This window comes from Miscanthus floridulus, chromosome 10, assembly GCF_019320115.1.
Source record: "Miscanthus floridulus cultivar M001 chromosome 10, ASM1932011v1, whole genome shotgun sequence".
NCBI lineage: Eukaryota > Viridiplantae > Streptophyta > Magnoliopsida > Poales > Poaceae > Miscanthus > Miscanthus floridulus.
Window position 1 is genome coordinate 112,369,620 of NC_089589.1, and position 27,811 is coordinate 112,397,430.

The following is a 27,811-nucleotide window of genomic DNA, read 5'->3' on the forward strand; positions in this document are numbered from 1 at the left end:
TTTGTTGTATCCGTTGCTCGCAAAACGCCCACCCACGCCCCGCACGCCGCCGCCGCCCGCTGGCGACTACCGTTGCGACGGGGAGGAAGCAGCCACGCCACGCCACCGTCCCGGCGCCTGCCTCTCCCCGATCTCGAACGCGATCGATCCGTCTCCTCCCTTCGGAGCCGCCCGCTCGGGAGTCGTCCTACCTAGGAGCTCCGCGTCAGATCCGGGCGCGCGCCGCGCCCCATGGTGCCGGCTCTGGCGCCGTTGGTCCGCGAGATCTAGGGTTTGTCGAGCCGAGCGCCGCGGAGTGGGTGGGAGGCGGAAGGATGGGGCGCCGGAAGATGTCCGCGGCGGCGCCGCCGTCCCGGAGCTGGTCCAACGTCGGCGGGAGCGTCATCCCCGGTGAGATCCGTGGCTTGGTTTTAATGCGCGTGGTGGCGTTGTGGATCGAAGCTTCCTAGCTTGTTGCTATTGATGTGTGCACTGTGTGATGCTTGTGTTGGGGACGACAATGATTCGCTTGTATTCAAACGCGGATCACTGCATTATGTGTGCTTTATATATATATATATATATATACCACGTCGTATCTTTTGTGCTATTGCTTTTCAACGAGCACGTTGTTTCAGTTTGAAGTTTATGTTAGTTGAGGAGCTGTGCTACTAATCAGTTATATACGAGAGAGAATTGAGTTACAAGAGAGAAATATAGGAAGTGTTTATTATGCTACAGATGGTGATTCTTTTGCTTGGGCATCATGCGGGCTTGTCTCAAATGACATGTACGACCATATCCCAAATGTCATCTAGCTTAGTGGTATAGATGAAAAGTGTGCCTCAAATTGTGATGCAAATCCCGTTATGGAAATGTCTTTCATTTGATACATGTGAATTTGTATTATAGGGAATACATTAATTTAGTATGAATAGCTTAGTTAGTCTGGGTTGATGAATAGCTTAGTTAGTTATTTATGACAGATGAACTGATTGCTGAAAATAACTGAATAGCATACCAGTCGCTATGAATTAGCAGCAAACTCGGCTGTTAAAAGGATTTTATGTTTGCTATATAGCATGATGCGCACAACTCAAATTCTGAAGTGAGATAATAGCTCATCAATTTGTCTATGTTGCTGTGGTGCACTGTGAATTCATGACCAAAGTGTAAATGTTGCATCATGTTAATGAGCCTGACCACCCTGGTTCATAGCTGCAGCTGTGTAAAATATTCCTTTCATGCTGTCACTTTCTCAGGCGTCAATGACTCAAAAAAACTGTGGAAAGATTCCTCCTTTTATCACCTAACTTTAGATAGTTTGCAAAATATTGTCTAACCGTTGCCAATGTTTTAGACGTTTGGTACATGAATGGACAAACCATACAGGCCCTAACTGCTTGCCTACACTAAACCACTGTTCCCTCCAGATCAAGATAACTTGCAGCAACAAACAATCTATGTTCTGATTTATCAGTGACAAGATGAATTTTGTTCTTGATAACCAGACATATTACTAGAGTTGAAGCAATTTAGTTTTTTGTTTTGGCATTTAGCTGATGACTGGTGCTGTTGCTCTGTTTTCTTTTATCTCATGTATTTATTTATTTTGCAGAACTCCGAGCAAAACACAAAATGGACTTGGAGAATTTGACGTTGACAAAACAACCACTCAGAACATTACATCTTTTCCTGTTAGCCGTGTTACAATACTTGAAAAGATTAGCAAAATATATCCTGAGCAAGGGTGGTTTGTTCTTTCTCTTAATTGTTTTGGTGGTAGCTCCTGGAATCTTACTCGCTATTTCAGATGGCGTGCATAAGGTGTGCTCTCATTCTAATGCTTTTTTTTTATTAATCTGTGGGATAGGCAACAGAGAGAACTCATTTTAGAAGCTGATGATTTAAGTTTTAACATGCAGGTTCTGGTTTGCGTACATTTGTGCTGTATCTAGGTCCTCATATTGCTCTGTTCACTATTAACGCTGTTCAGTGTGGTCGAATTGATTTGAAAATGGCTTCATATGATACCATACAGCTTAAGGTTGGGCCGTCATGGCTTGACAAGAAATGTTCAGAATTTGGACCGCCTGTGTATCCAGCATCAGCTCATTCTGTTAGGATCCCAGTCTTTGACTTACTACCTCAGATACAGCTGGAAGCAGTTCTTTGGGGCATTGGGACTGCACTCGGCGAGCTTCCCCCTTATTTTATATCACGAGCAGGTAAAATTGCAATGCTTTAGTTTCCTTCTAAAATTAAGTAGTGATGTCCTATTATATTTTAGAGTGGGCCAGGCACAGTGGTAGAGCTTCTGCACTTGTGGCCTGGAGGTTCCATGTTCAAACCAGCCTCCTTGCAAAATTGGCAAGGGTAAGGCTATCTAGAAACCTTTCCCCAGACCCCACCTAGTGTGGGAGCTTTCAGCATTGGGTGGTATGCCTCTTTAATGATATTCTGTTATATGCTGTACAACATTTGCTAATCGCTGTACGGAAACAGAAATGTTACTAGGCTCTGTACTGCTTCTAACTGAATTATTTCAACAGCAACAGATACATCTTTTGTACATACAGTTTTACTATGTAACATTCTGGTTTTTCACTACATTCATTTAACATTTTCCCCCCTTGAACAAGCAAGAGGGTTACTTATCATTTCATTAAGAGAGGAGAATTCACAGGGGGAAGAAACCCCCCACCCAAGAAAAAAACACACACAGAACACACCTCAAATATCCTTGATCTAGGAGGAGAATGAAGTAGCCCCAGAAAGGCAACCAGCAAGACTAGGGGTGTTAGCTCCCAATAAACGACCCAGCAACCATCTCCTCGAGTGCTTTTGCTCCATCAGAACACCAAAGGGTAAACACACTTGCTATTGCCTGCAGCACCATTGAAATATTCGTGAACACGCAATCATTTCGATGTTTCCAAATCTCCTAGGTAACTAGAATAATGAGAGGGTTGAGCCCCTTCTTGATCACCCTGGGAGCTTCTTTGATTGTCTGACCACCAGCTTCAGAATCTGGTTGCACACAGTTGAGCCTAGTCTCTGAAGGATTATGCACCAGACGTGACGGGCAAAGACACAAGTGATCAACATAAGTTGGATTGATTCATCCACCTGGTCACAAAGGGACAAGCAGCCAGATGAGGGAGTCCTCCCTTGGCTAGGTGGTAGGCCGTCCAACAACGATTGTTTATTGAAAGCCAAATGAACCACTGTCTGTGTCTCTGGACCTCGCCAATGTCTGGCCAAGGTGAAACTCAGAGCGGGTGGCATGACGGGCAACAGGGTGTTGTGCTACCAGTTCTAAAGAGACACCTTCCATGGACTTCCTGCTTGCCAAAGCCAAGGTAGCCATGACATCATGATATGACGGCCTCATCTTGGGGCCTGGTGCACTGCGACTAGGAGTAGGACTGGCGTCGCACCAGCGCTCTGACTTGGAATGCCCGATTAGCTGGGGCTTGCCGGAAAAGGAGGTGAGGGAGGTGGATGGCGCTTGAGGGTTGGGTTGCCAGTTTAGCAGAGGACATGGCGGAGGAGGTGGCCAGGCCTAGGATTGGTGCCCGTGGGATGCTCTGGGGAGATGAGACACCATGGAAGAGGACATCCCTACAGTTCAGTGTTCTATCTACACCATACATTGAACTTTTGACTTCATGTTCTTCTAGAGGCGCCAAATAGTACATACTATATTGCGTTTTTGTTTTGTTTTGTTTTTCTTAAATTTCTAAAACTGGGAACAGGGCCATGCCCATTTTCTTGACACTTTAGCTGTTTATTTAGGTAACATTTTGGTGCTGTGGAGCTTCAATTGTTTGATGGATTTTAGGAAAAAACATTTCTAGAAGTGTTATGCCTGTGATGTGAGTTCTTGGGAAGAGTAGGAAGGCTAGTTCTGGCATTTTTGTTTCTATTCCTTTGATTGGTTTAAGCTACCTATCCTAAATTGATCTCTTGTCATGCTGCAGCTCGCTTATCAGGAAGCAAGTCAAAAGCTGTTAAGGAGCTTGATGTTGCTACTTCCAAAGAAGATGGGACAGTAGCATCCACTCTTAATCGTACCAAGCGTTGGCTTCTTTCTCACTCTTAACATCTCAACTTCTTCTCTATCTTGATACTTGCTTCGGTTAGTCCCCTGTCAGCCATCCTTTGTTACCAATTTCTTCAGTGTGGACATCTTACAACCGTATTTGTTTTATTAATCATTTTATGGAACATTTCCTGTACAGCAGTTACCATAAGTTTCCTCTAAGAGGATTTTCATTGAATTAAAAAAAATGCCTAATTTTGATGGCCCTTGTTAGGTTCCGAACCCACTCTTTGACCTTGCTGGTATTATGTGTGGCCAATTCGGTGTACCATTCTGGGAGTTCTTTTTTGCAATTTGATTGGGAAGGCCATCATCAAGACTCATATTCAGGTGAGGCATCTAACTTTATACATTTATCTTATTTAATAATCAGTAATTGTGTTTATTGTGATTCGTGTGTGCCTTTGTTCTACTTGTTGCCACACTCTTCATTGTTTGGCTGTGCATGCGTGTTCAATCTTTTGGAGAGATTTCCATTGATAGCTAGTGGTCTTTTTTAATGTTTGGTAAGACAGTTCTTTTATTAACTTAATTAGATGAAAATATTCTTCGATGTGGTATTGTTTTATGCTTGTATGTGTTCATTATTGTCCATTTGGATTCAAATTTTTTAGGACTGCATGCCAATCTTTGATTTTTTAGGACATGGACATGTTAGAAAGCCTGGGTATGATTTCAGCACAAAATATCTCAGTGTTTGCATAAATTGATTTGATATATTAGTAGGATGAGTGCCTAGTAAGTCTTGTCCTATTCCTCCCCCTAATTTGTTCTTGAATTCCTTTTTTTTTACAAGAATTCAACAAAAACTGAACCAGAAAATGAAATAAACCTTGAAATATAATGTGATGAACTGGATTCGGTTTGATTCTCTAGGTTTATTTGGTATCCATAATTATAGAAGAATAAAACTACTAAAGACTATTATACCTGAAAAAATGTGTGAAATTAATTGTGAAACCTCTCTTGCTAAGGTTTATTATGGTGACTGACTTCCTGAATTTTTGAGTCATTTTAGTTTCTCCATACCTGGTTTAGTGAGTTGTCAGGTGGTTTGACACCAATAGTTGCAGCGCCCCTGCTCCTGATATGCATTTTTCTTCTTTTGCAGACACTTTTTATTGTGTCTTTATGCAACAATTAGCTCCTGTATCTTATGCAAGGTTCGAAAAAACGCAATTAAACTTCGTTTAATCGAGATTAAACGATAAACGGAGGCCCAACGTCTCGTTTAGGGCCTAGGCGCCCAATTAAACGCTGGGCGCGCCTAGACGCTGCGTCTACGCGCTAGGCGGCGTGTAGGCAGCGTGGACGCGTGAAAAATCGGCGCTAGGCGTCGCTGGGCGGGTGGGTGGCGGCCGCGCGCGCACGGAAAACGTGAGCAGGAGAGGGCGCTCTCACGCGGGAAAAAAGCGAAGGCTGCGGGTGGGCTGCGCGCGAAAACAGAGCGGGCGGGAGGGATTAGATAGGTATGGAAATTACTCTGCTCCTTTCCTTTCCTCACACACGCGAGGCCATGACCCGCCGCCGCTCTTGCCGCTGGTTGCGAGCGGAGCCCCTGCTCAAGAAATCGCACAGCCTGGAGGGGAATCCAGGAGCTGCTCAAGAAATCGGCACATCCTGGAGGGGAATCGAGTGCAGGAGCAGCTGGTGCAGGCCGCGGCGTTCTCCTGCGGTCCGGCCCCTTCCATTGTCGCCAGCAAATCCCTGCGCCCCTGCTGCACACCCACATCCCTCCTCGGCTCCTCGACATAGCTGCCTCCAATCTAGGTGTTATTACTTAGTACTTACTACTAATCTTGCTCCCAGCAAGAGGTATGGTCACTGTTATTACTTCTAGTTGTGTTATTACTACTGATTTTGCTCTCAGCATCACAAAATAAAAAAAAATAAAAAAAACTTTTAATCACGTTTAATCTACGTTTAAACTTCCTAAACTCTAAACCATAGGCTAGCGTTCGCCTAGCGTCTAGTGTTTTTTTGAACATTGAATAATACATAAAAAAGTGCCTAAAGTGACAACTTAGTGTGCTAGTCCTTAGGTGCATATAACACCTTAAGAAGGTTGTACTCATATCAGTAAAATTTCATGCATACTCCCGGCCTAGAGAAACTCTGAAATGTTTGGTAGCTCCGCCTGCACCTGATGGGGTGAAGCTAGAACAATGGACCAGCACCACCAATAAAAGGCGACTGCAGACTAGAGTTTAGGAGGCGGATAGGAACAAGTGAACAATGGGCTTGTCATGCTCTGGAAGGGACTCCAAAGTTGAGACAACAGTAGCTTCAGCCAACTACAACCTAACAGGACAAATAAATATTAGGAAACATTACAAAGTTCCTTCAGAATAACAAAACTTCAGTTACACCCTTCCCATAGACTTCAAACGGCCAGGAGGAACAAAATAGCTGAAGAAAGCCTGGAACAAGAAAAAAAAAGAATTGGGACTGATTGGTATAGACAAACAGTCACAAATTCATTTCACAAACCTTCATGTGATGCATCTTCTGAACAATATCATCATCTTTTTCTGACAAGAATGAAATGATAGCATTTGCAGCTGCTTCAGTGGGTACAAAACAGTTAAAGAAATCCTACAAAAAAAAGTTGGTTAAGCAGTTTCGAATCAGAGGTCCAAGAGTTTACAGAATTCAGGGATTAAGGAGAGGAGCTTTTAGCGGCGCAGAAATACAGTAGTTTTATTTATGTATATATATAAGCCACATGTATGTACCTTGGCAACACTCAACATTGTTAGTGTTTCCTGATACTCAAATTTAAGCTCATGTATGACCTGGTCCATCCTTCTCAACTTTTGTTTCATTTCACTCACCTTCTCTTCAAGATGCTGGATTAGCATGCCTTGCTTAACAATCAAGATATCCGATGACTCAGTATTCTGGGAGCAAGTATCTGGGATCGCTGCATGCTTGACTTCTTGCTTAACAGTCAGGATATCCGATGACTCAGCATTCTGGGAGCTAGTATCTCGGATCGATGCATGCTTACTAATGGTGTTTCCTTGCTGGTGGAACCATATTGGCCCTGCACTTCTTTCCCTTTCAGCTTTTGTGTCGCTTCTTGAGTCATCTTTTCATGATGTTCGAATAGTACAATCTTGGAGCAAGGATCTGGGATCGCAGCATGGTTGACTAATGTTGTTTCCTTTTTGGTGTCCCACATGGGCTCTATGGAACCATACTGGCCCTCCACTTCGTTTGAAATTCCTGACTGACTGATATAAACAGGTTAAGAAAATCATAATGCACCAGAAAATTGATCAATAATATGCAGTAGGAACACTAACCTTGTTGCATGGTTCTGCTGCAAAAGTCTAAGTTGCAGCTCTCGAATCTTCTCCTTAAGTAGTTGGATTGTTTTGGCATGATCTGCATCCTCGGTGTCTCCAATGGACTCAATGGGATCATCTTTTTCACTCACTGTACTTTTAATTTCCAAATCACAGGCGTAATAAGCATGACGATCTTGAAAATTTGCTGAAATTATTGCTTTATAGTATTTATTCAATACCTCGTTTGTCCGAATGACGGAACAAAGTGTGAAGCCAACCCACCTGTTTAGTAAAGGGCATCTCCTGATACAATGAATATCGGCCAATTGTCAAGCCATGCATGAGCTGAGGCATAAACTAACAAATAAAGTACTATCACATGCTAGATTAATCATTCATAGAAACATACAAACAGCAGCATGGCAAACATCTCATCAGGAGAACCTTGTTGGAAAAAGCTACGAGCGGACCTCTTGAACCATTTAACCACTCACTAAGCAAACCGGCAATCTGTTACTAGACTGTACTGGTAATCCGAGAGAGTTGGCTTCCTTCGGAATACCTTGTTGGAAAAAGTTTTATCTACATTACATAGTGGCGATGTAGATATGGCGGTGCTGGCTATTTGCCGGAGCATATTCAGAGGAAGTAGAAAAGAAAAGATAAAAGACTCAGGACTGCTTAAGCAAGACTTCTAGATGGAAACAAATCTTCATTTTTCTCCTGAGCAAAGACATATCAGGGTGGCATTTGCATCTACTGGAAGTTAAGTCAGTAATTTCTGCTCTAAAACCTGTCTCTTATTAGTAGTAAACACACTGAGCAAGCCCATTAGCCTGTTGCTGTGGTTCCCCATGTAGCTGAAATGCTGCTTGGGCAACCTTGCTCAACTCAAACTGAAACTCATGGACTATTCTTTCACAACTGGCTACCAAATTACTGGTCAGTAATATACAGTGAAATACACAGAGAGACAAAATTTAAAAGGAAGCAATGGACACAAATGATCACTGAACTAAGACAATCTAGCAAGTTAAGACAAAAATAAGTACACGACATACTCGTGAACTAACACCAGCAAGCATCCGAGTGGCATTGGTGATTGGACGTACCTCGACAGCAAAGTGAGGTGGATCCGAGCGCCGCTGAGCAATTAGGGTTAGGGATTGGGGAATAGGGAATGGGGAGCGGAGGCCTGGAGTTGAGCGCGCGGCGATCAAGTGGGTCAGGCCAACAACCCAGTGGGTCTAGGAAGAAGGTGATGGGTCTGTTGGGCTCATTTCTTATTCTTTCCCCTTGTTTTGGTGACACGGATTCGTGTTTGAAATACACGGATTCCTGTTTTGGTGAATCGAATTCGTGTTTTTTTACACCTGGATTCGTGTTTTTTTACAACTGAACGCGATCCGCCAATCATCAAGCACATGAACATAGCATATCGCCATCATCACATGCAAGCAAGGTAGATTGAATAAGACAACATTATACCATAAAGAATACTGATTCTCTAATAACATTAGAGAAAACATCACTAAAGGCATTGTTCAAGCAGAACTCGATCATAAAATAGTACTGGCCAGTGGCCAGCGGCCACTGCCCACAAGTTCACTACTACTAGCACAAGTTGGACAATAGTTATCAACCATCCATCGTCAACCAACCACATGCCACTGTCAACTACTCGCCATTGTTGCAATTACTAGAAGCCCCCGTAAACATGATTGTGAATTCCATTCCAGTATGGAGCATGAGGAGGATCTGCACGAGGATCTGCTTCCATAGGATGTTCAGCTTCTTCAATAGGCTCGTCACGGAAGCGCAAGTGAGTTCCATTCCACCGGGAATGACAAGTAGGAGGAGATTGAGAATCTTCAAAGCGTATGTGCTTTCCATGCCACAGGGAATGACACGTATAAGCTTGTGGATCTTCTTCCATAGCTTCTCCTTCAGGAGCTGACAGTACATAAGTACCACTAGATTCTCCTTCAGGAGCTGACAGTACATAAGTACTCAGAAACAATGACACTTCAGTACTAGCAGAACTCTGGCCACCTTGGTGACGCTCCAAAGTCTGATTGATAGATATGTACATTAGGAAAGTGTATATTAGGCAAGTCTATATTTAGTATGATTAGCACCTGCCATGTATTGCATATATGCTGCCATGTATTGGCTATATATATCAAGGTCACCCCCCCACGTTGGGTGTGTGGTGTTTCCCTTCTATCTCTGTTATTGGCTATATATATCAAGGTCACCCCCCCCACGTTGGGTGTGTGGTGTTTCCCTTCTATCTCTGTTATTCTACACTGATGTATGTCCGATTCCCACATTTGAGCCCAAGTATCTAAAGCATCATGCAGCCACTCCCCATGTTCAGCAACCTACAAAAGAGAGAAATAAAAAGCTGAACATTGCATTTTGATTGCACATATACTTCTGAGCACAGATCCAGAAGGGAGAATCGGTACCAAAACAAGAATCTATATGACAAAATGCTTTATATATAATTGGTCAAATTTTAAACATGACTACAAATGTTTACTGCACAATACAATCCAAATGCTTAGTGGACACAATAATGGAAAAAACTGACTTCATCATAATTAAGCACTTCAGATTTACAAGCTCCTTATTCTTTTCAGTCCCTACAAAAAGTTCATCTAGTCCAAACCTCAAGCAAAGTTTATCTACAGTTTCATATCTGAATAATGGTGTGGCTGTCCTATACATATAGCAGTGTTCAAAATCTTCGGCTAACTTTACGTATTTTGGACATGATAAGTCTATTAAAGGTATACATTTGAGCAGGAATTGAAGTTCATATAGGTAAGGAAGAAACAAATTGTGGTGTAAAACAAATCTGAGCTCTAGGATTCAAGACCATAGGTGGAGATTTAAAAACTTGGCATATAGAGAACATTGCAATGCAGAGATGAAAAACAAACATGATTAGCCTTCATATCACTGCTGTTAAACATTATGCTACAATCTGGACAATAAAGTGCTCAACATGCATTTTGACAGATAAAAAAAAGGACAAGATAAGGACCTAACATGCCATCTCTAAGCATAGATGTTATCTCTACCAATATTTGTCAAACAATAGAGAGAATTGCAATGCAGAGATATAAAAGAAACATGGTTAGCCTTCATACAAATCACTGCTGTTAGCCTTCATTCCATTTGACAGATAAAAGAGGACAAGTACCTCCATATACGGATCCCTCTTAATGAGGCCTGCTTCAAAATCATACTTGATATTGTATTTGAGGCAATAGGCCTTTCCTAGAGTTTCACGAGTTCCTGAAATCAACGCCGTAAGGCTTCTATTGAAGCGGGCGTATAGCTTTTTATTTATTTCTTTAAATTCCTTCTCACACGAGTGGACTGACTGCAAAAAAGGAAAAGAAATCTAAGAGTGGTAAATGGCCGTCGAAATTTGAAGATAAAACAACAATATAAATTCAAACATACCCAAAACTCATCGAAGGTTTGTTGCAACATGCCACCAAGGAAATAGTGTTTCATACTAGCAGCAGCAATCGTGAAGTTCTTTTCATCTACTACTAGTCCAGGATAGTTGTTCTTGAGCACTTTAATGATATGTGCTCTGGTGAAGCGTGAATCGAAAATGTGATCAGAAAGCTTCAGTGGAGTCTTGCCGTTGACCCATCCCTTCACCTTCTTAATAAAACTGTGGAAATCAAAACAAAAAGAGATCAGTACTGGAAAGAGAGAAGAAAATGGAGAAGAAAAGGGTTGGAGGTGAAAATGCAAGTCACATATAGGTTTCAGACTCGTAAAAAACAGAGAAGAAAATAGAGAAGGAAAGGGAGCACACCAAGCTTCAGTTCAAACAAAAAGCAGTGAAACATTTCTAGAAGTGAGAACAAATAAGAATCGAACCAAGAAACAGAATGCAGAAGAAAATGGAGAAGAAAAGGGTTGGAGGTGAAAATGCAAGAATCAAACCAAGAAAAAGAATGCAGAACACTTGCCTCGCCATCTTGGAGGAAATGGAAGAGATGTGAGGAAGAGCCGCACTGGTGTGTGTGTGTGGGAGAGAGAGGGAGTGCTCTTGGGAGTGAATGCGCGTAGGAGTGAATGGAGCCTCTGCAGGGTGGTGTGGAGGAACCGGTGTGGAAACCAGTGCGCGGGAGTGAAGGGTGGTGTGTGATTTCAAGACGAGCTTGTGTGCGGGTGTGGAGAAAGTCTGCAGGCTTCGGGTGGTGTGTAATTTTAAGGGTGTGGAGAAAGTCTGCAGGCTCTGGGGTGCTGCATTAGTACCCAGGTCCTATCAATGTACGGGGGATGGCTATAGGGAGCTAGGGGTAGGGATGTAAAAGAAATTAGTCCACTAGGGGTAGGGATGTAAAAAAAACATTCAACAGAAAAGGCTATACAACAACATGAAGGGCCAATAAAGTCTAAAAAACAAAAGAGTTGCTTGTAAAAAATTTCACTGTACAACAACAAAAAGGGCAAAAACAATGTTGCTCGCCAAAAATCATCACTGGGAGGAGATCAACAAAAAACGAATGCAAAGGTATTAAGTTACTGACCTGGAGAGCTCGCAAGAACAATCATCACACAGCTCCTGCACGTTGCGCTTCAACATCGACTTCTCCAAATGCAGGCCCATCAAAAGCAAAATTCTGCAGAATTCCACAGACCATGACCATGGATGGGTCTGCCTTGATGGTGATCAAGTGAGCACGTTTTGCAGACTGAAGTTTCCACTGGATGTGGAATTCTGAAGAATTATGTCCAGCAGATCACCATCCATTCTATCAACCAGGTATTCAAAAGATGTGATATGAACATGTTTCAGATTGATACAAAAGGATTAGAAAGAAAAACTGCGCCAAAAGAACAAAAATAATTACATACCTTAGCTTGTAGCTTGAACTCCTCCAAGCTCGCTTCATTCCACCAGCAGCAGGCTGGTTGGTACGAGTCTATGAGAATAGCAAGCTAACACTCCAACAAAGCATGATTATGAAATATACATTAAAAGTACTGACTTGTAAGATATCAAATTAATCCGCACAAGCAATACAAGCCCATCATTAAAAAAGCACTTGGCGCACAGGTGGGCTGCAACATTATCAAAGCAACATCCATGTTCTGTATGCTTGTTTATTACAACATCAGATTAAGGATGCATGAAAGTACTGACTTCTAAGATATCAAATTAGTCCACACAAGCAATACAAGCCCATCATTAAAAAAGCACTTGGCGCACAGGTGGGCTGCAAGGCTTGCCGAGCCCTGCGAGAACCTGTTGATCCATGATAACCAATAGAATGGCTCAAGAGAGAAAGCACTGCAGTAGAAGAGTTAGTTAGGATAGGAATCAAAGAAGTGAAGCAATTTAATAGAATTAAGAGAAATATTTGCGTGCCTGCACAATATGAATTTTTTCTATCATTTTCTGTAGGTGCAGCCGACATGAACTCCACTTTTTCGACTTTTGGTAGAGTTCCTGCTCACATAACTCAAAATGCACTTGCATCATTTCAATCTCATTGACAAGTAGTTGGAGTCGCCTGCCCTGCTCACTTTGTTTACCGATCCAGCTAGCAGATGACTCACCACAGTCAAATCTGTCCGCGTACCTTGCATCACTGAGGTCATCCCAAGAGGGAGAAGCATAATAGACAGGTCCTGTAATGAAGTAATGAAGATTTTCAGCATTTGCTAAAAGTAAATATCATTGTGCAAAATAAAATTGGACTTCTTACATCAAACAGGTCCATCTCACTTGAGGCCTCAAACAAGCCAAACTGACTGCATAATCAATAACGAGACCAAGGAAATCAGAGTCCATGACATATTGCATATAACACCCTGTTTGGATGTAGATATTGGAGCCTGGAAAAAGATTTGGTATTGTAGGCCATTTCCAATATAAGGCTGATTTGGTATTAGTATCCAATTCATTTCCACTACCTCCAATTTCTATATCCAAACATACCCTAACTGATATTAAATAAGAATGGTACCTGGGTAACGATCCTAACGGAAAAGTCTCACATGAGGTCCCGAACAAGTCAGACGAACTGCATAAACAAAATAGACACATCAAGGAAACCTGGCATATTGCTTCAACTAGATATAAGAATACTACCATATTTGCCCACGACAGGTTAATACAGAGAGTAGGGAGTGAAGGCCCAAGCCAACCAATTTCTTTGGTACCATCTTCAGGCAAATTTGCTTCCCCAACTTCGTACAATGCTGATGAAATAGATTTGAAACCATCAGTGTTTGAAGTTGTTTCACGTTTCTGATCTCAACTCATGCGAAGAAGAGCTGCAGTTGGGTACATGAACAAACCTGCCAAATCTGAAGACATGCGGACCGCTCCAGATCGCCGTCCTGATCCCGCAGGCTGCAGGTCTGTACATTGCAAATCAGTAAACTCTAAACCAATATTTGCAACCAAGACCAAATTGGAGTATGGAGAGTGGAGGAATGAGGATGGAGACCCGCTGTATGTAGACTGTAGAGTCGTGACTGGCGGCTGCGACCCCTATCCCTGCCCCTGCCCCTGCCCCTGCGGCCGGCGCCGAGCACCCGGCTGGGCGGCTGTGGATCGGAGCCCCCTGCCCCCGCCCCCGGCCGCCGCTTGCCGCGAGTTGCTATGCTGCTGCTGGCAGCCGCGCTGGGGGCTGGCTGCGGTGCTGCCTTTCTCGGCCTCCGCCCCCATGCTCGCCTCCGTCCAAGTTATTCTGGTAGCATCAATCCAAGTTATTCTGGTCTCTTGTCTTGAGTCCTCGTGAGCTGCTGGCTGCTGGGCCAGGGTGGGCTGCTATGCCACCTAAGGAGACAGCCAAATTAGCTGTGGTATTAATAAATACTAAATTTACTGAAAAGAAGATTGAGCCTCACTGATCTTAACTGGAGTAATAGTAAATGAACAAAGAATGTTCCAATGTCACTATGTTCAAACAAATTGCAGAAATCAATTTGGGAAGAACTGATGAAAATGGCTGTGCAGCTAAAATGCAAAGGTTCAATTACTTTACAGCTATTATTAGACACTAGTCTCTTTTAATATTTGTCAGATAATGTGATCACAATTCTCAGAAGTGCATTTGATAAAATGTAGGATTCCACACAGAAAAGAGGAATCTTAGCGAATAAACAAGGATCACACCAGGTATCGCGAAACACAAGAATGTTTCACAGTAAAGGGGAATCGCCTCGGAGAAACAAGGATCTTACCAAGGAAACAAACATGACAGATTTTTGCATAGAAATAGATAATACTTGATAAACGATAAGTTTTTAACCGCAGATCGTAGGTCATCAGTTCACAAATTTCAGAGTAATTACACATGGGATCAGTAATTCAGTGTCACCTCCTACAAACAAAGCAAAAGTAGCAGCCGAGAGAACACCTAGTACTGTGATTGGGGCGTCAAGCGGAGGGCTAGCAGGGCGTCGGGCGGGGGGCTGGACGGGGGGCCGGCCAGAGGCGCCGGGGACCTGTCAATCTTAGCCTATGCAAAGACGTCATCCTTTTGCGAAAAATTATTTGCCAAGCATCTTCAGCAGCTTCCTCTTCCAACATTTCTACATATTGCTGCTCAATGAAAAAAGTCCAAATGGTATATGCATCAGTAATTAAAAAAGTAATGGCTGAAGGGATAGCTTATGCAAATGAAAGAACACAGAACCTATATGCACTCTGGTCTCTGGAAGACATCCATTCATCCTCAAGCCTTCTACAGATCAAGTGATCATCAATGGTATACACATCGATTTCGACTTTTTCAATGGTACGGGCGATTCGGACTTTGAAGCTCTCTTCGATTCTTTCGTTTTTTATTCGAATTTGACTCCATTTTATACTTTTCGTGCTCTACACATTTATTTCCTCCACTCTCGGGTACAAATTTCTCTTTAGTCGCACTGTTAATTAGTAATATGATGTATGAGGCATATGACATTCTTTTAGATGTGATTGTTTTTCATCTCCTCGAACATCATGTCTACTATGTCAAAAGGCTTCCCGAACAAAATATGATACAGTAGGACCCTGCTTGATCCATAAACATTACTTTTATCTCCAATCAAGGGATTGATAGTCTTTCTAATAATCCGGTTTAATGAATTCACTTGGTTACCATCTGCACTCATGAGCTCTTTTTCTTGTGCATCAGTCAATTGGCGCTTAATCTTAATATTGTGCTCGGACGAAACACGTCGAACCTTTTGACAAAATATCTTTGTGACAGTAATCTTCTTATTTATGCCTGTCATCCAAGTCAGTGAGGTCCTACTTTGATTTATGGACAATGTGGAGTAGAACTGTTTGATCGGCTCTTCATGCCAGTTCTGTTTTATAGCCATCAATTCATGAAGACCAATGTCACGACATGCTTTCTCAACATATGGCATCGCCGGTAAACGTTTGATATTTTCCCAATCGATCCATTTGTTGTCAGCACATTTCTTCTTACTATAAATACTGTTGTATAGATCCATATGCTCGTTAGACCAAAAACGCCCATCGCTTGCAGATCTGGTCTGTTCATATAAATTTACAAATTTAACCAATTTCGAAGACTTCTTCCGTTTTGATTTTTTGTAGCTCATAGGCGTCCTGGCTACAGCCTCAGCTAGTTGGGGCAAACCATCCAGAAGGTTAATTTGAGGACGGTCTTCTTCCTCTAGTGCAGCCGCTTCTTCATCTGTGAGTTGAGCACCTGGAGCAAACTGACTGAGACGGGCCATCTCCCTTGATGGACTGGGCGAGAGCTGAGCAAGATGCACTTGCTCAGCATGTGCAGGCTCTACAACCTATTCATCTGTTAGTTGTTCACCTGTAGCAAACTGACTAGTAGGCTGGTCCTCGAGCAAAGAATAGATTCTCTTCCTTGAAAGACTGGGCGAGAGCTGATCAAGACGCACCTGCCATGTCTTCTCTGCAGACCTTTTCTGACTGCACAGGCACCTGCTCTGCATGTGCAGGCTCTACAATCTGTGCCTTGTCTGGTATTGTGGCACGGTTGTCACCTGTGAGTTGTGTATCTGGAGCACACTGACATTCAATGTTCCATCGCGAAACATTGTCACCTGTGAGTTTTGCATAAGTCTAAACTGATCCATTGTTCTAGCAAGAAAATCATCATCGCGAGCTTTAAAGAAACATTCACGATCCTTCGCGTCTTTGACTAAACCAGACCATGTTGAATTACTGTCAAGGAGAGTCGTTTCATGTCCAAGGATCCACATGCGGTGCCTGTGGAAGAAATAATTATTTAGATGAGTATGTACTGGGATCTTGAATTAACTAAGTATCCAAAGGCTGATCCTTTGCCAATAAAAAAATAAAATTTGATTAAGCCAACAAAAAGGAACAAAAGTTAACCTACTTTGTTCTTGTCAAAGCCACATTAGTTCTCTTATCACAATCAAGAAAGCCTATATTCCCACCATTATTGTGTCTAACTGTTGAAAGGATTAATATGTCCTTCTCAGCACCTTGACATGAATCAACAGTGCATACTTCAACAGAAAGAAAGTCATGCTTCTCATAATTCTGAACTCTTTCTTGCAAAGAAATTACTTGGGCTGCATATGGAGATACTATACCAACGCTGGTTTTCTTCTTCTGCTTGGTGCATGCTGTAGTGGTTATAGACCAAAGAAACATGGATGACACTTAAACAGATCAGCTTTAATTAAACTTACATGTTCTTTATCAGCTCAAATGTTAGACATACCTTCAGCAAGTCTGCCAACAATATTGGCTACCACAGCAGCTTTAATAATATTTTTTGATCCCTGTTTATTGTTTTCTTCGAAACCATCTTCAACATGGATGAATGAATAAGGACCATACATATGGCCATTGAGAAAAATATTGTTATAGTCCTTAACATTGGGACCATCTATAATTTTTTCTTCATAAAACTTTTGATTTGGAAACTTGCTGATGGAAGGGTGCATTCTATATTGAATATTTAGCATGTGCTTTGAGAAATCAAGTCCACTTAATCTCTCAAAGAGGCTTCGCCCAAACCTGTTCTCTTTAGCAATCTTACCAGTAAGAAGAAAGTATTAGCAGTATAGAAATAATCATTGGTAACACAAGGAATCAAGGATACATTCAAATGATCTTATAAGTTATAATGAAGATATGCCGTGCTCTTTACCACTAATTGTAGTTGCTTGTCATCCCCAACAAGCACCACATGTTTTATCCCACTAGTTGCAAGAGGGATCAATGATTCACATTCTTTTAAGTATGCTGCCTCGTCAATAACTATGATGTAGAATTTCTGATTTTTCAACCAACTAGACCTAGGTCTAGTTTTATCCCACTAGTTGTAAGGGATCAATGATTCATTCTTTTAAGTATGCTGCCTCATCAATAATTATGATATGGAATTTTTTATTTTCCAACCAACTAGACCTAGTTGGTTGAAAAATCAAAAATTCCACATCATAGTTATTGATGAGGCAGCATACTTAAAAGAATGTGAATCATTGATCCCTCTTGCAACTAGTGGAATAAAATATGTGGTGCTTGTTGGGGATGACAAACAACTACAATCAGTGGTAAAGAGCACGGTATGTCTTCATTATAACTTATAAGATCATTTGAATGTATCCTTGATTCCTTGTGTTACCAATGATTATTTCTATACTGCTAATACTTTCTTCTTACTGGTAAGATTGCTAAAGAGAACAGGTTTGGGCGAAGCCTCTTTGAGAGATTAAGTGGACTTGATTTCCCAAAGCACATGCTAAATATTCAATATAGAATGCACCCTTCTATCAGCAAGTTTCCAAATCAAAAGTTTTATGAAGGAAAAATTATAGATGGTCCCAATGTTAAGGCCTATAACAATATTTATCTCGATGGCTATATGTATGGTACTTATTCATTCATCCATGTTGAAGATGGTTTCGAACAAAACAATAAACAGGGATCAAAAAATATTGTTGAAGCTGCTGTGGTAGCCAATATTGTTGGCAGACTTACTGAAGGTATGTCTAACATTTGAGCTGATAAAGAATATGTAAGTTTCATTAAAGCTGATCTGTTTAAGTGTTATCCATGTTTCTTTGGTCTATAACCACTACAGCATTCACAAAGCAGAAGAAGAAAACCAGCGTTGGTATAGTATCTCCATATGCAGCCCAAGTAATTTCTTTGCAAGAAAGAGTTCAGAGTTATGAGAAGCATGACTTTCTTTCTGTTGAAGTATGCACTGTTGATTCATGTCAAGGTGCTGAGAAGGATATATTAATCCTTTCAACAGTTAGACACAATAATGGTGGGAATATAGACTTTCTTGATTGTGATAAGAGAACTAATGTGGCTTTGACAAGAGCAAAGTAGGTTAACTTTTGTTCCTTTTTGTTGGCTTAATTAAATTTTGTTGTTTGTTGGCAAAGGATCAGCCTTTGGATACTTAGTTAATTCAAGATCCCAGTACATACTCATCTAAATAATTATTTCTTCCACAGGCACCGCATGTGGATCCTTGGACATGAAACGACTCTCCTTGACAGTAATTCAACATGGTCTGGTTTAGTCAAAGACGCGAAGGATCGTAAATGTTTCTTTAAAGCTCGCGATGATGATTTTCTTGCTAGAACAATGGATCAGTTTAGACTTATGCAAAACTCACAGGTGACAATGTTTCGCGATGGAACATTGAATGTCAGTGTGCTCCAGATACACAACTCACAGGTGACAACCGTGCCACAATACCAGACAAGGCACAGGTTGTAGAGCCTGCACATGCAGAGCAGGTGCCTGTGCAGTTAGAAAAGGGCTACAGAGAAGACATGGCAGGTGCGTCTTGATCAGCTCTCGCCCAGTCTTTCAAGGAAGAGAATCCATTCTTTGCTCGAGGACCAGCCTACTAGTCAGTTTGCTCCAGGTGAACAACTAACAGATGAATAGGTTGTAGAGCCTGCACATGTAGAGCAAGTGCATCTTGCTCAGGTCTCGCCCAGTCCATCAAGGGAGAGGGCCCGTCTCAGTCAGTTTGCTCCTGGTGCTCAACTCACAGATGAAGAAGCGGCTGCACTAGAGGAAGAAGACCGTCCTTAAATTAACCTTCTGGATGGTTTGCCCCAACTAGCTGAGGCTGTAGCCAGGACGCCTATGAGCTACAAAAAATCAAAACGGAAGAAGTCTTCGAAATTGGTTAAATTTGTAAATTTATATGAACAGACCAGATCTGCAAGCGATGGGCGTTTTTGGCCTAACGAGCATATGGATCTATACAACATTATTTATAGCAAGAAGAAATGTGCTGACAACAAATGGATCGATTGGGAAAATATCAAACGTTTACCGACGATGCCATATGTTGAGAAAGCATGTCGTGACATTGGTCTTCATGAATTGATGGCTATAAAATAGAACTGGCATGAAGAGCCGATCAAACAGTTATACTCCACATTGTCTATAAATCAAAGTAGGACCTCACTGACTTGGATGACAGGCATAAATAAGAAGATTACTGTCACAAAGAGATTTTGTCAAAAGGTTCGACGTGTTTCGTCCGAACACAATATTAAGATTAAGCGCCAATTGACTGATGCACAAGAAAAAGAGCTCATGAGTGCAGATGGTAACCAAGTGAATTCATTAAACCGGATTATTAGAAAGACTATCAATCCCTTGATTGGAGATAAAAGTAATGTTTATGGATCAAGCAGGGTCCTACTGTATCATATTTTGTTCGGGAAGCCTTTTGACATAGTAGACATGATGTTCGAGGAGATGAAAAACAATCACATCTAAGAGAATGTCATATGCCCCATACATCATATTACTAATTAACAGTGTGACTAAAGAGAAATTTATACCCGAGAGTGGAGGAAATAAATGTGTAGAGCACGAAAAGTATAAAATGGAGTCAAATTCGAATAAAAAACGAAAGAATCGAAGAGCTTCAAAGTCCGAATCACCCGTACCATTGAAAAAGTCGAAATCGATGTGTATACCATTGATGATCACTTGATCTGTCTTCCAGAGACCAGAGTGCATATAGGTTCTGTGTTCTTTCATTTGCATAAGCTATCCCTTCAGCCATTACTTTTTTAATTACTGATGCATATACCATTTGGACTTTTTTCATTGAGCAGCAATATGTAGAAATGTTGGAAGAGGAAGCTGCTGAAGATGCTTGGCAAATAATTTTTCGCAAAAGGATGACGTCTTTGCATAGGCTAAGATTGACAGGTCCCCGGCGCCTCTGGCCGGCCCCCCGTCCAGCCCCCCGCCCGACGCCCTGCTAGCCCTCCGCTTGACGCCCCAATCACAGTACTAGGTGTTCTCTGGGCTGCTACTTTTGCTTTGTTTGTAGGGGGTGACACTGAATTACTGATCCCATGTGTAATTACTCTGAAATTTGTGATCTCATAGACTCGTACCAACCAGCCTGCTGCTGGTGGAATGAAGCGAGTTTGGAGGAGTTCAAGCTACAAGCTAAGGTATGTAATTATTTTTGTTCTTTTGGCGCAGTTTTTCTTTCTAATCCTTTTGTATCAATCTGAGACATGTTCATATCACATCTTTTGAATACCTGGTTGATAGAATGGATGGTGATCTGCTGGACAGAATTCTTCATAATTCCACATCCAGTGGAAACTTCAGTCTGCAAAACGTGCTCACTTGATCGCCATCAAGGCAGACCCATCCATGGTCATGGTCTATGTGGAATTCTGCAGAATTTTGCTTTTGATGGGCCTGCATTTGGAGAAGTCGATGTTGAAGCGCAACGTGCAGGAGCTGTGTGATGATTGTTCTTGCGAGCTCTCCAGGTCAGTAACTCAATACATTTGCATTCGTTTTTTGTTGATCTCCTCCCAGTGATGATTTTTGGCGAGCAACATTGTTTTTGCCCTTTTTGTTGTTGTACAGTGAAATTTTTGACGAGCAACTCTTTTGTTTTTTAGACTTTATTGGCCCTTCATGTTGTTGTACAGCCTTTTGTGTTGAATGTTTTTTTTACATTCCTACCCCTAGTGGACTAATTTCTTTTACATCCCTGCCCCTAGCTCCCTATAGCCATCCCCCGTACGTTGATAGGACCTGGGTACTAATGCAGCACCCCAGAGCCTGCAGACTTTCTCCACACCCTTAAAATTACACACCACCCGAAGCCTGCAGACTTTCTCCACACCCGCACACAAGCTCGTCTTGAAATCACACACCACCCTTCACTCCCGCGCACTGGTTTCCACACCGGTTCCTCCACACCACCCTGCAGAGGCTCCATTCACTCCCACGCGCATTCACTCCCAAGAGCACTCCCTCTCTCTCCCACACACACACACCAGTGCGGCTCTTCCTCACATCTCTTCCATTTCCTCCAAGATGGCGAGGCAAGTGTTCTGCATTCTTTTTCTTGGTTTGATTCTTGCATTTTCACCTCCAACCCTTTTCTTCTCCATTTTCTTCTGCATTCTGTTTCTTGGTTCGATTCTTATTTGTTCTCACTTCTAGAAATGTTTCACTACTTTTTGTTTGAACTGAAGCTTGGTGTGCTCCCTTTCCTTCTCTATTTTCTTCTCTGTTTTTTACGAGTCTGAAACCTATATGTGACTTGCATTTTCACCTCCAACCCTTTTCTTCTCCATTTTCTTCTCTCTTTCCAGTACTGATCTCTTTTTGTTTTGATTTCCACAGTTTTATTAAGAAGGTGAAGGGATGGGTCAACGGCAAGACTCCACTGAAGCTTTCTGATCACATTTTTGATTCACGCTTCACCAGAGCACATATCATTAAAGTGCTCAAGAACAACTATCCTGGACTAGTAGTAGATGAAAAGAACTTCACGATTGCTGCTGCTAGTATGAAACACTATTTCCTTGGTGGCATGTTGCAACAAACCTTCGATGAGTTTTGGGTATGTTTGAATTTATATTGTTGTTTTATCTTCAAATTTCGACGGCCATTTACCACTCTTAGATTTCTTTTCCTTTTTTGCAGTCAGTCCACTCGTGTGAGGAGAAGGAATTTAAAGAAATAAATAAAAAGCTATACGCCCGCTTCAATAGAAGCCTTACGGCGTTGATTTCAGGAACTCGTGAAACTCTAGGAAAGGCCTATTGCCTCAAATACAATATCAAGTATGATTTTGAAGCAGGCCTCATTAAGAGGGATCCGTATATGGAGGTACTTGTCCTCTTTTATCTGTCAAATGGAATGAAGGCTAACAGCAGTGATTTGTATGAAGGCTAACCATGTTTCTTTTATATCTCTGCATTGCAATTCTCTCTATTGTTTGACAAATACTGGTAGAGATAACATCTATGCTTAGAGATGGCATGTTAGGTCCTTATCTTGTCCTTTTTTTTATCTGTCAAAATGCATGTTGAGCACTTTATTGTCCAGATTGTAGCATAATGTTTAACAGCAGTGATATGAAGGCTAATCATGTTTGTTTTTCATCTCTGCATTGCAATGTTCTCTATATGCCAAGTTTTTAAATCTCCACCTATGGTCTTGAATCCTAGAGCTCAGATTTGTTTTACACCACAATTTGTTTCTTCCTTACCTATATGAACTTCAATTCCTGCTCAAATGTATACCTTTAATAGACTTATCATGTCCAAAATACGTAAAGTTAGCCGAAGATTTTGAACACTGCTATATGTATAGGACAGCCACACCATTATTCAGATATGAAACTGTAGATAAACTTTGCTTGAGGTTTGGACTAGATGAACTTTTTGTAGGGACTGAAAAGAATAAGGAGCTTGTAAATCTGAAGTGCTTAATTATGATGAAGTCAGTTTTTTTCCATTATTGTGTCCACTAAGCATTTGGATTGTATTGTGCAGTAAACAGTTGTAGTCATGTTTAAAATTTGACCAATTATATATAAAGCATTTTGTCATATAGATTCTTGTTTTGGTACCGATTCTCCCTTCTGGATCTGTGCTCAGAAGTATATGTGCAATCAAAATGCAATGTTCAGCTTTTTATTTCTGTCTCTTTTGTAGGTTGTTGAACATGGGGAGTGGCTGCATGATGCTTTAGATACTTGGGCTCAAATGTGGGAATTGGGATCTTGAATGTTGCAAGAATGACATCCCTGATAGTTTCATAATGCAGCTCTCGCCATGCAGCCAGGTGGACACTTCACTAGACGGTTTAATAAAACCAAGAGCAGCCCATTGATAAATGAGATCATCTTTAGTCATCTTGTGGCCCCTAGGAAAGATTGCACAATAAGCAAAGCAAAGCCTTTGGAATGGCGGCATACTTATGTAGCTTAATTTCAAGGATGCAAGAACATTGTCATATGGCGAAGGTGTATATCCTGTCGCAGAAGCATTCCATATTCCATTGTCTTTTACAGAAACCCATCCAACAAAATTCCTGGATCTCAGCATGTACCCAAGAGCTCGAGCTGTTAGTGCCACACCTCCACACTTCATTGCAATCTCCTTTCCTATATCTTCTAACCTTCCTCTGTCTGCTCTTCCTTCAAATCCAACAATCTGTTTAATTATCGTCCAGCATACATCAGATGACAGAGGTTCTATGGGGTATGCTTCGGTCGTTTGAATTTTCCGAGCAATATTAGCATCTCGTGTGGTTACAATGACATGCACTTTGTATCCATTCAAAACCCTTTTCAGGGTATGCTTTAGATCATCAACCTTAAAGTCATCGTTCTCCCACAAGTCATCCAAAACGATCAGAATCTTCTTAGGAAGTGGTGGATCAGCATCTGGCTCTTGCATGTCGGTTAGCTGCCTCTGATCCTTCTGAAGTTGTGATCTTATAGTGTCATCAATTTTTTTCAAATCAAATATTTGGGAAACATATACCCATGCTTTCTCATAGTCCTTGAAATACTTATCATTGAAAAGCAGTTGTGCTAACGTTGTCTTCCCAATACCTCCAATGCCGTATATAGGAAGGATAATGAACTCTGATGAGGTGCTGGCTCTAGTTAAAAGTGCTATTACTCTCCGTTTCTCTTGATCCCTTCCCAGGATATCTGCTTCTACCACCTCTGACTTTGTTTCACGTTCATCAATAACTTGCTGTGCATACGAGCTGTTGCCTGCCGTAAAACTGAATTCGTGCCGTTGCTTTGAGATATTCTCCAGTTTCTCCCTAACCTTCTTCATCTTAGCAGCCATACCAATCTCGGAAGCAAGTGTGAGAAAGGGATTTAGAACTTTGAACTGAAAGAAAAAAATGTTCTGTTAGTATATTTGAAACTGAAGTAATACGATACGAACAAACATCCATCCATCCATCAGCACGGCAGCACCTACCTATAGTCCTCGCATGATCGTACGTACCTGAATGCGAGATGCAGGGCCGTCTCGGGAAAATTTGAGGCCCAGGTGCAAAATGAAAAATAGGACCCTAGAATTAGATCAATATTTCACTGCTACAAAATCGTTAGTAGCAACGGGAGGTTTTTTTTATATAGGCGGCTCATTTTCCAACCATGCCTAAGCCACCTCTACAAATACCACTAGTTTTAGAGGTGACTCTATTTCCATACTACGCATGCAGTAAGTTTTATTTTTTTAAATGACCTTAGATAGAGAAACGATCCAAACAAAAGTTGTAAATCTTGAAAAGTTATGCAACTTTGTAGTTGACAACTTTTTCATTTGAAATCATCCATGCATGAAAAATTGCGTTTGAGTTTCTCACATTTAAAATTTAAACTTTTCAATGACCTCAAATGGATAAATAAACGACCAAACAATAGTTGTACATCTTGAAAAGTTATGCAATTTTATAGTTGACAATTTTTTTATCAGAAATCATCTATGCATGGAAAATCTACATTTGAGTTTCTTGCATTTGAAATTCGAATTTTTCAAATAATCTATGAAGGAGAAATGACTAAAACAAAAGTCGTAGATCTCGAAAAGTTATGCAACTTCGTAGTTGACAACTTTTTACTTGAAATCATCTATACATGAAAAATCTAAGTTTGAATTTCTCACAGTTGAAATTCAAATATTTCAAACGAACTCAGACGGAGAAAAGACCAAAACCAAAGTTATAGATCCCAAAGATAAAACTATGTAGTTGGCAATTTTTTTTCATTTGAATTCGTTTAGAGTATCAAATACTTATTTAAAATTTGAATAAAAATAAAATAAGGAGGACGAATATCCTAAATGGACACAAGTGTATTATAAAATAAAGATACTCATTTGAATTCATTTTGGCTTTTTAGAAGCAAAAGAAGCTCCCAAAAACCCAACCAAAGGCATGTTATAGAGAGTCTGTTGGAGTTGCTCGGTTTCCAACGATGGTTTCCTAATGGCGTCCTGACTATGAAAACTCGTTGGTAGTTTTGAACTGTCTTTAGCGGTGATAAAAATTCCTCATATTCTATAAGAGATAAGTAGGAGTATGTGTTCAAGAGCAACGTGGGACTCCGTGCTCTCGTCGCTCTACAGATCTACCTCGTTCCCTATATAGCTGCATGCAGGTTCTCTAACAATGAAGATCCCTTCAGGAGTTTTTTTTTCTTCAGCTCTACCGGTAGAGCTAAAGCTATTTTAATGAATCATTTGGCAAAACAATTCAACATGTAGAGCTCCTCAAAATATACTCTCGTAGAATCCAAACGCAGGGGCCTACGTAGAGAGTTGAAGCTAGGAGAAGCAGTTTTTCAGCTCCATCCCACATCAATCCCTTGTGAGAGCACGTTTGAAAGAGTTTCACATGTGAAGCTGTTTCAAAAATACTCGTTTGGCACGTAGAAAACAATTTCAAACAGCTCGTGAAAACTGTTGGAGAAGCTACGACAAACAGAACCTTACTTCCGTAGAGTGAGACGACACAAAATACAGGCGGGCTCTCCTAACGAGAAGCACTTTGACCAAAATTTGACATGCAACTATGCTTTTTTAAAAAAGAAAATACGACACCGAAGGGAGTACTGATCTGATGAATTAGTGATTGAATGAATCAGGTGCTTGCGTACCTGATTCCTGCTAGTATTGACCTCGAATTCATCAAACATGTCGGATATGCTGCAGGAGGCTGTGGTGAGGCGCTTGAGCTTGAGCCACACCCGCACCGACGCTTCACTGATGGAGCGCCTCTCCGCGTCGTCGATCACCGCCTCGATTGATTCCATCATGTCCCTCAGGTCGTCGTCGAATCTCCACTGCAGCATGACCCGATCTGCAGCGGCGGCTGACACCTTTCCGGCCGCCGCCTTGAGGACGGCAGCGGCGAGCATCCCTCCGATTTCCGCCATGGCTAGCTATTGAGCTCTCACGTCTTCCGCTTCTACCGAATTCGTCACCTAGCTTCGATGGACAAGGCAAAGGGTGGGTGAGTCAACTGCGTGCTGTTGTCGTGCGCCCCGCCCCCCCCCCCCCCCCCCCCCTTCTTGTTGTTGTACGTCGTCGTCGTCGTCATAGCTAATATGCTATTAGTATTAATTTTTCATTTGTTTATTGCATCATAGTGCTTAGCTGTGCTTAGATGGTGACAATATATATATTTATTTATAGTGCTTATTATAATTTATCATTGGCTGATAGCTAGGTCGAAGGCTGCTACAGCCCTGCACGTTATTTGATTGTCAACGCGGACGGCACGTAGTTTTTTTTTATGTACTCTCAGTTCTAGATAAGTCACGTAGTTTTTTATATACTCTCGGTTCTAGATTGTAAATCGTAATGTATCTAGATAGAGCGTAAATCTAGTTACATAACAAAAACCTATATACCTAAGTTATACCGACTTACAAATTTAGAATGGAGTAAATATATATATATATATATATATTAGAACATAATATATGTACGTTCAACCAAGAGAGTAACAACCATCAAACGGTTGTAAAAACAACGACGGGAACGATACATGCATGCATTTTTATATTTTATTATCCTTTCTATAAAATTAAAAGCTAGAGTTTATTTTATAATGACTATGACATCCACATAATACAAATTAATATTTTTTTGAGGGCTCAGTGGGAGAATCCCCCACCTATTTTTTGTATTAATAAATATGAAAGTAGTACAGGTGCACAAGGAGTGCTAAAAGAGCTTTCAAGCTCAAAAAAGAAAAGAACAACACTTATGTAAATTCTCCAAATAATACATGTCGAGGGAACCTTCTGCAAGGTTCGACTTGGCCTTGATACAAATCAAGCCAATCTCTTCTCTAAACCGAGCTTTCCGGTTGTTCATGATGCAGGGCTTGTTATCGAAAATAAGTCCATTTCTCGAAGTCCAGATAGTCCAGCAGGTTATGATGACAATCTCTCTGAAGATGGGGCTCTCAAATGCAGTTCTTGCTTCTATGATCATATCCAGAGGAGGAAGGTTCATGTTCCAGTTAATACCAAGATGGGTCCAGCAGTCCAGGCTGAATGGACGTTCAAAGAAAAGATGCATGCAGGTTTCCTCATTTCCCAAATTACATATAGCACAA

At 41.3% G+C, this 27,811-nt stretch overlaps 2 protein-coding genes and 1 long non-coding RNA gene across 14 annotated transcripts; 1 reads left to right on the forward strand and 2 right to left on the reverse strand.

Annotated features, from left to right (window-relative positions):
* On the forward strand, nucleotides 1-27,811 carry LOC136486967 (uncharacterized). Of its 12 annotated transcripts, none has more exons than XM_066484058.1 (11): nucleotides 1-390; nucleotides 1,598-1,806; nucleotides 1,905-2,207; nucleotides 3,963-4,120; nucleotides 4,299-4,414; nucleotides 20,506-20,690; nucleotides 20,786-20,853; nucleotides 20,957-21,183; nucleotides 22,052-22,271; nucleotides 22,355-22,540; nucleotides 23,371-23,509. In XM_066484058.1, the coding sequence occupies exons 8-11, from the start codon at nucleotides 21,062-21,064 to the stop codon at nucleotides 23,440-23,442; spliced, it is 600 nt and encodes a 199-aa protein (XP_066340155.1). In that variant the 5' UTR covers nucleotides 1-390; nucleotides 1,598-1,806; nucleotides 1,905-2,207; nucleotides 3,963-4,120; nucleotides 4,299-4,414; nucleotides 20,506-20,690; nucleotides 20,786-20,853; nucleotides 20,957-21,061; the 3' UTR covers nucleotides 23,443-23,509. The 12 variants fall into 12 exon arrangements, 5 of the variants coding, with proteins under 5 accessions (XP_066340155.1, XP_066340157.1, XP_066340156.1 ...); XM_066484060.1 differs by having other exon boundaries at nucleotides 20,981-21,183; XM_066484059.1 differs by lacking the exon at nucleotides 20,506-20,690.
* On the reverse strand, nucleotides 7,256-10,750 carry LOC136486969 (uncharacterized). Its single transcript, XR_010767100.1, has 3 exons — nucleotides 10,589-10,750; nucleotides 7,393-9,761; nucleotides 7,256-7,320 (listed from the first exon to the last, which is right to left on the reverse strand). It is a non-coding gene; the product is annotated as an uncharacterized lncRNA (long non-coding RNA).
* On the reverse strand, nucleotides 23,372-26,706 carry LOC136486966 (putative disease resistance protein RGA3). The gene is made up of 2 exons (XM_066484057.1): nucleotides 26,343-26,706; nucleotides 23,372-24,567 (listed from the first exon to the last, which is right to left on the reverse strand). Exons 1-2 carry the CDS (start codon nucleotides 26,619-26,621, stop codon nucleotides 23,404-23,406), a joined length of 1,443 nt encoding a protein of 480 aa, XP_066340154.1. The 5' UTR covers nucleotides 26,622-26,706; the 3' UTR covers nucleotides 23,372-23,403.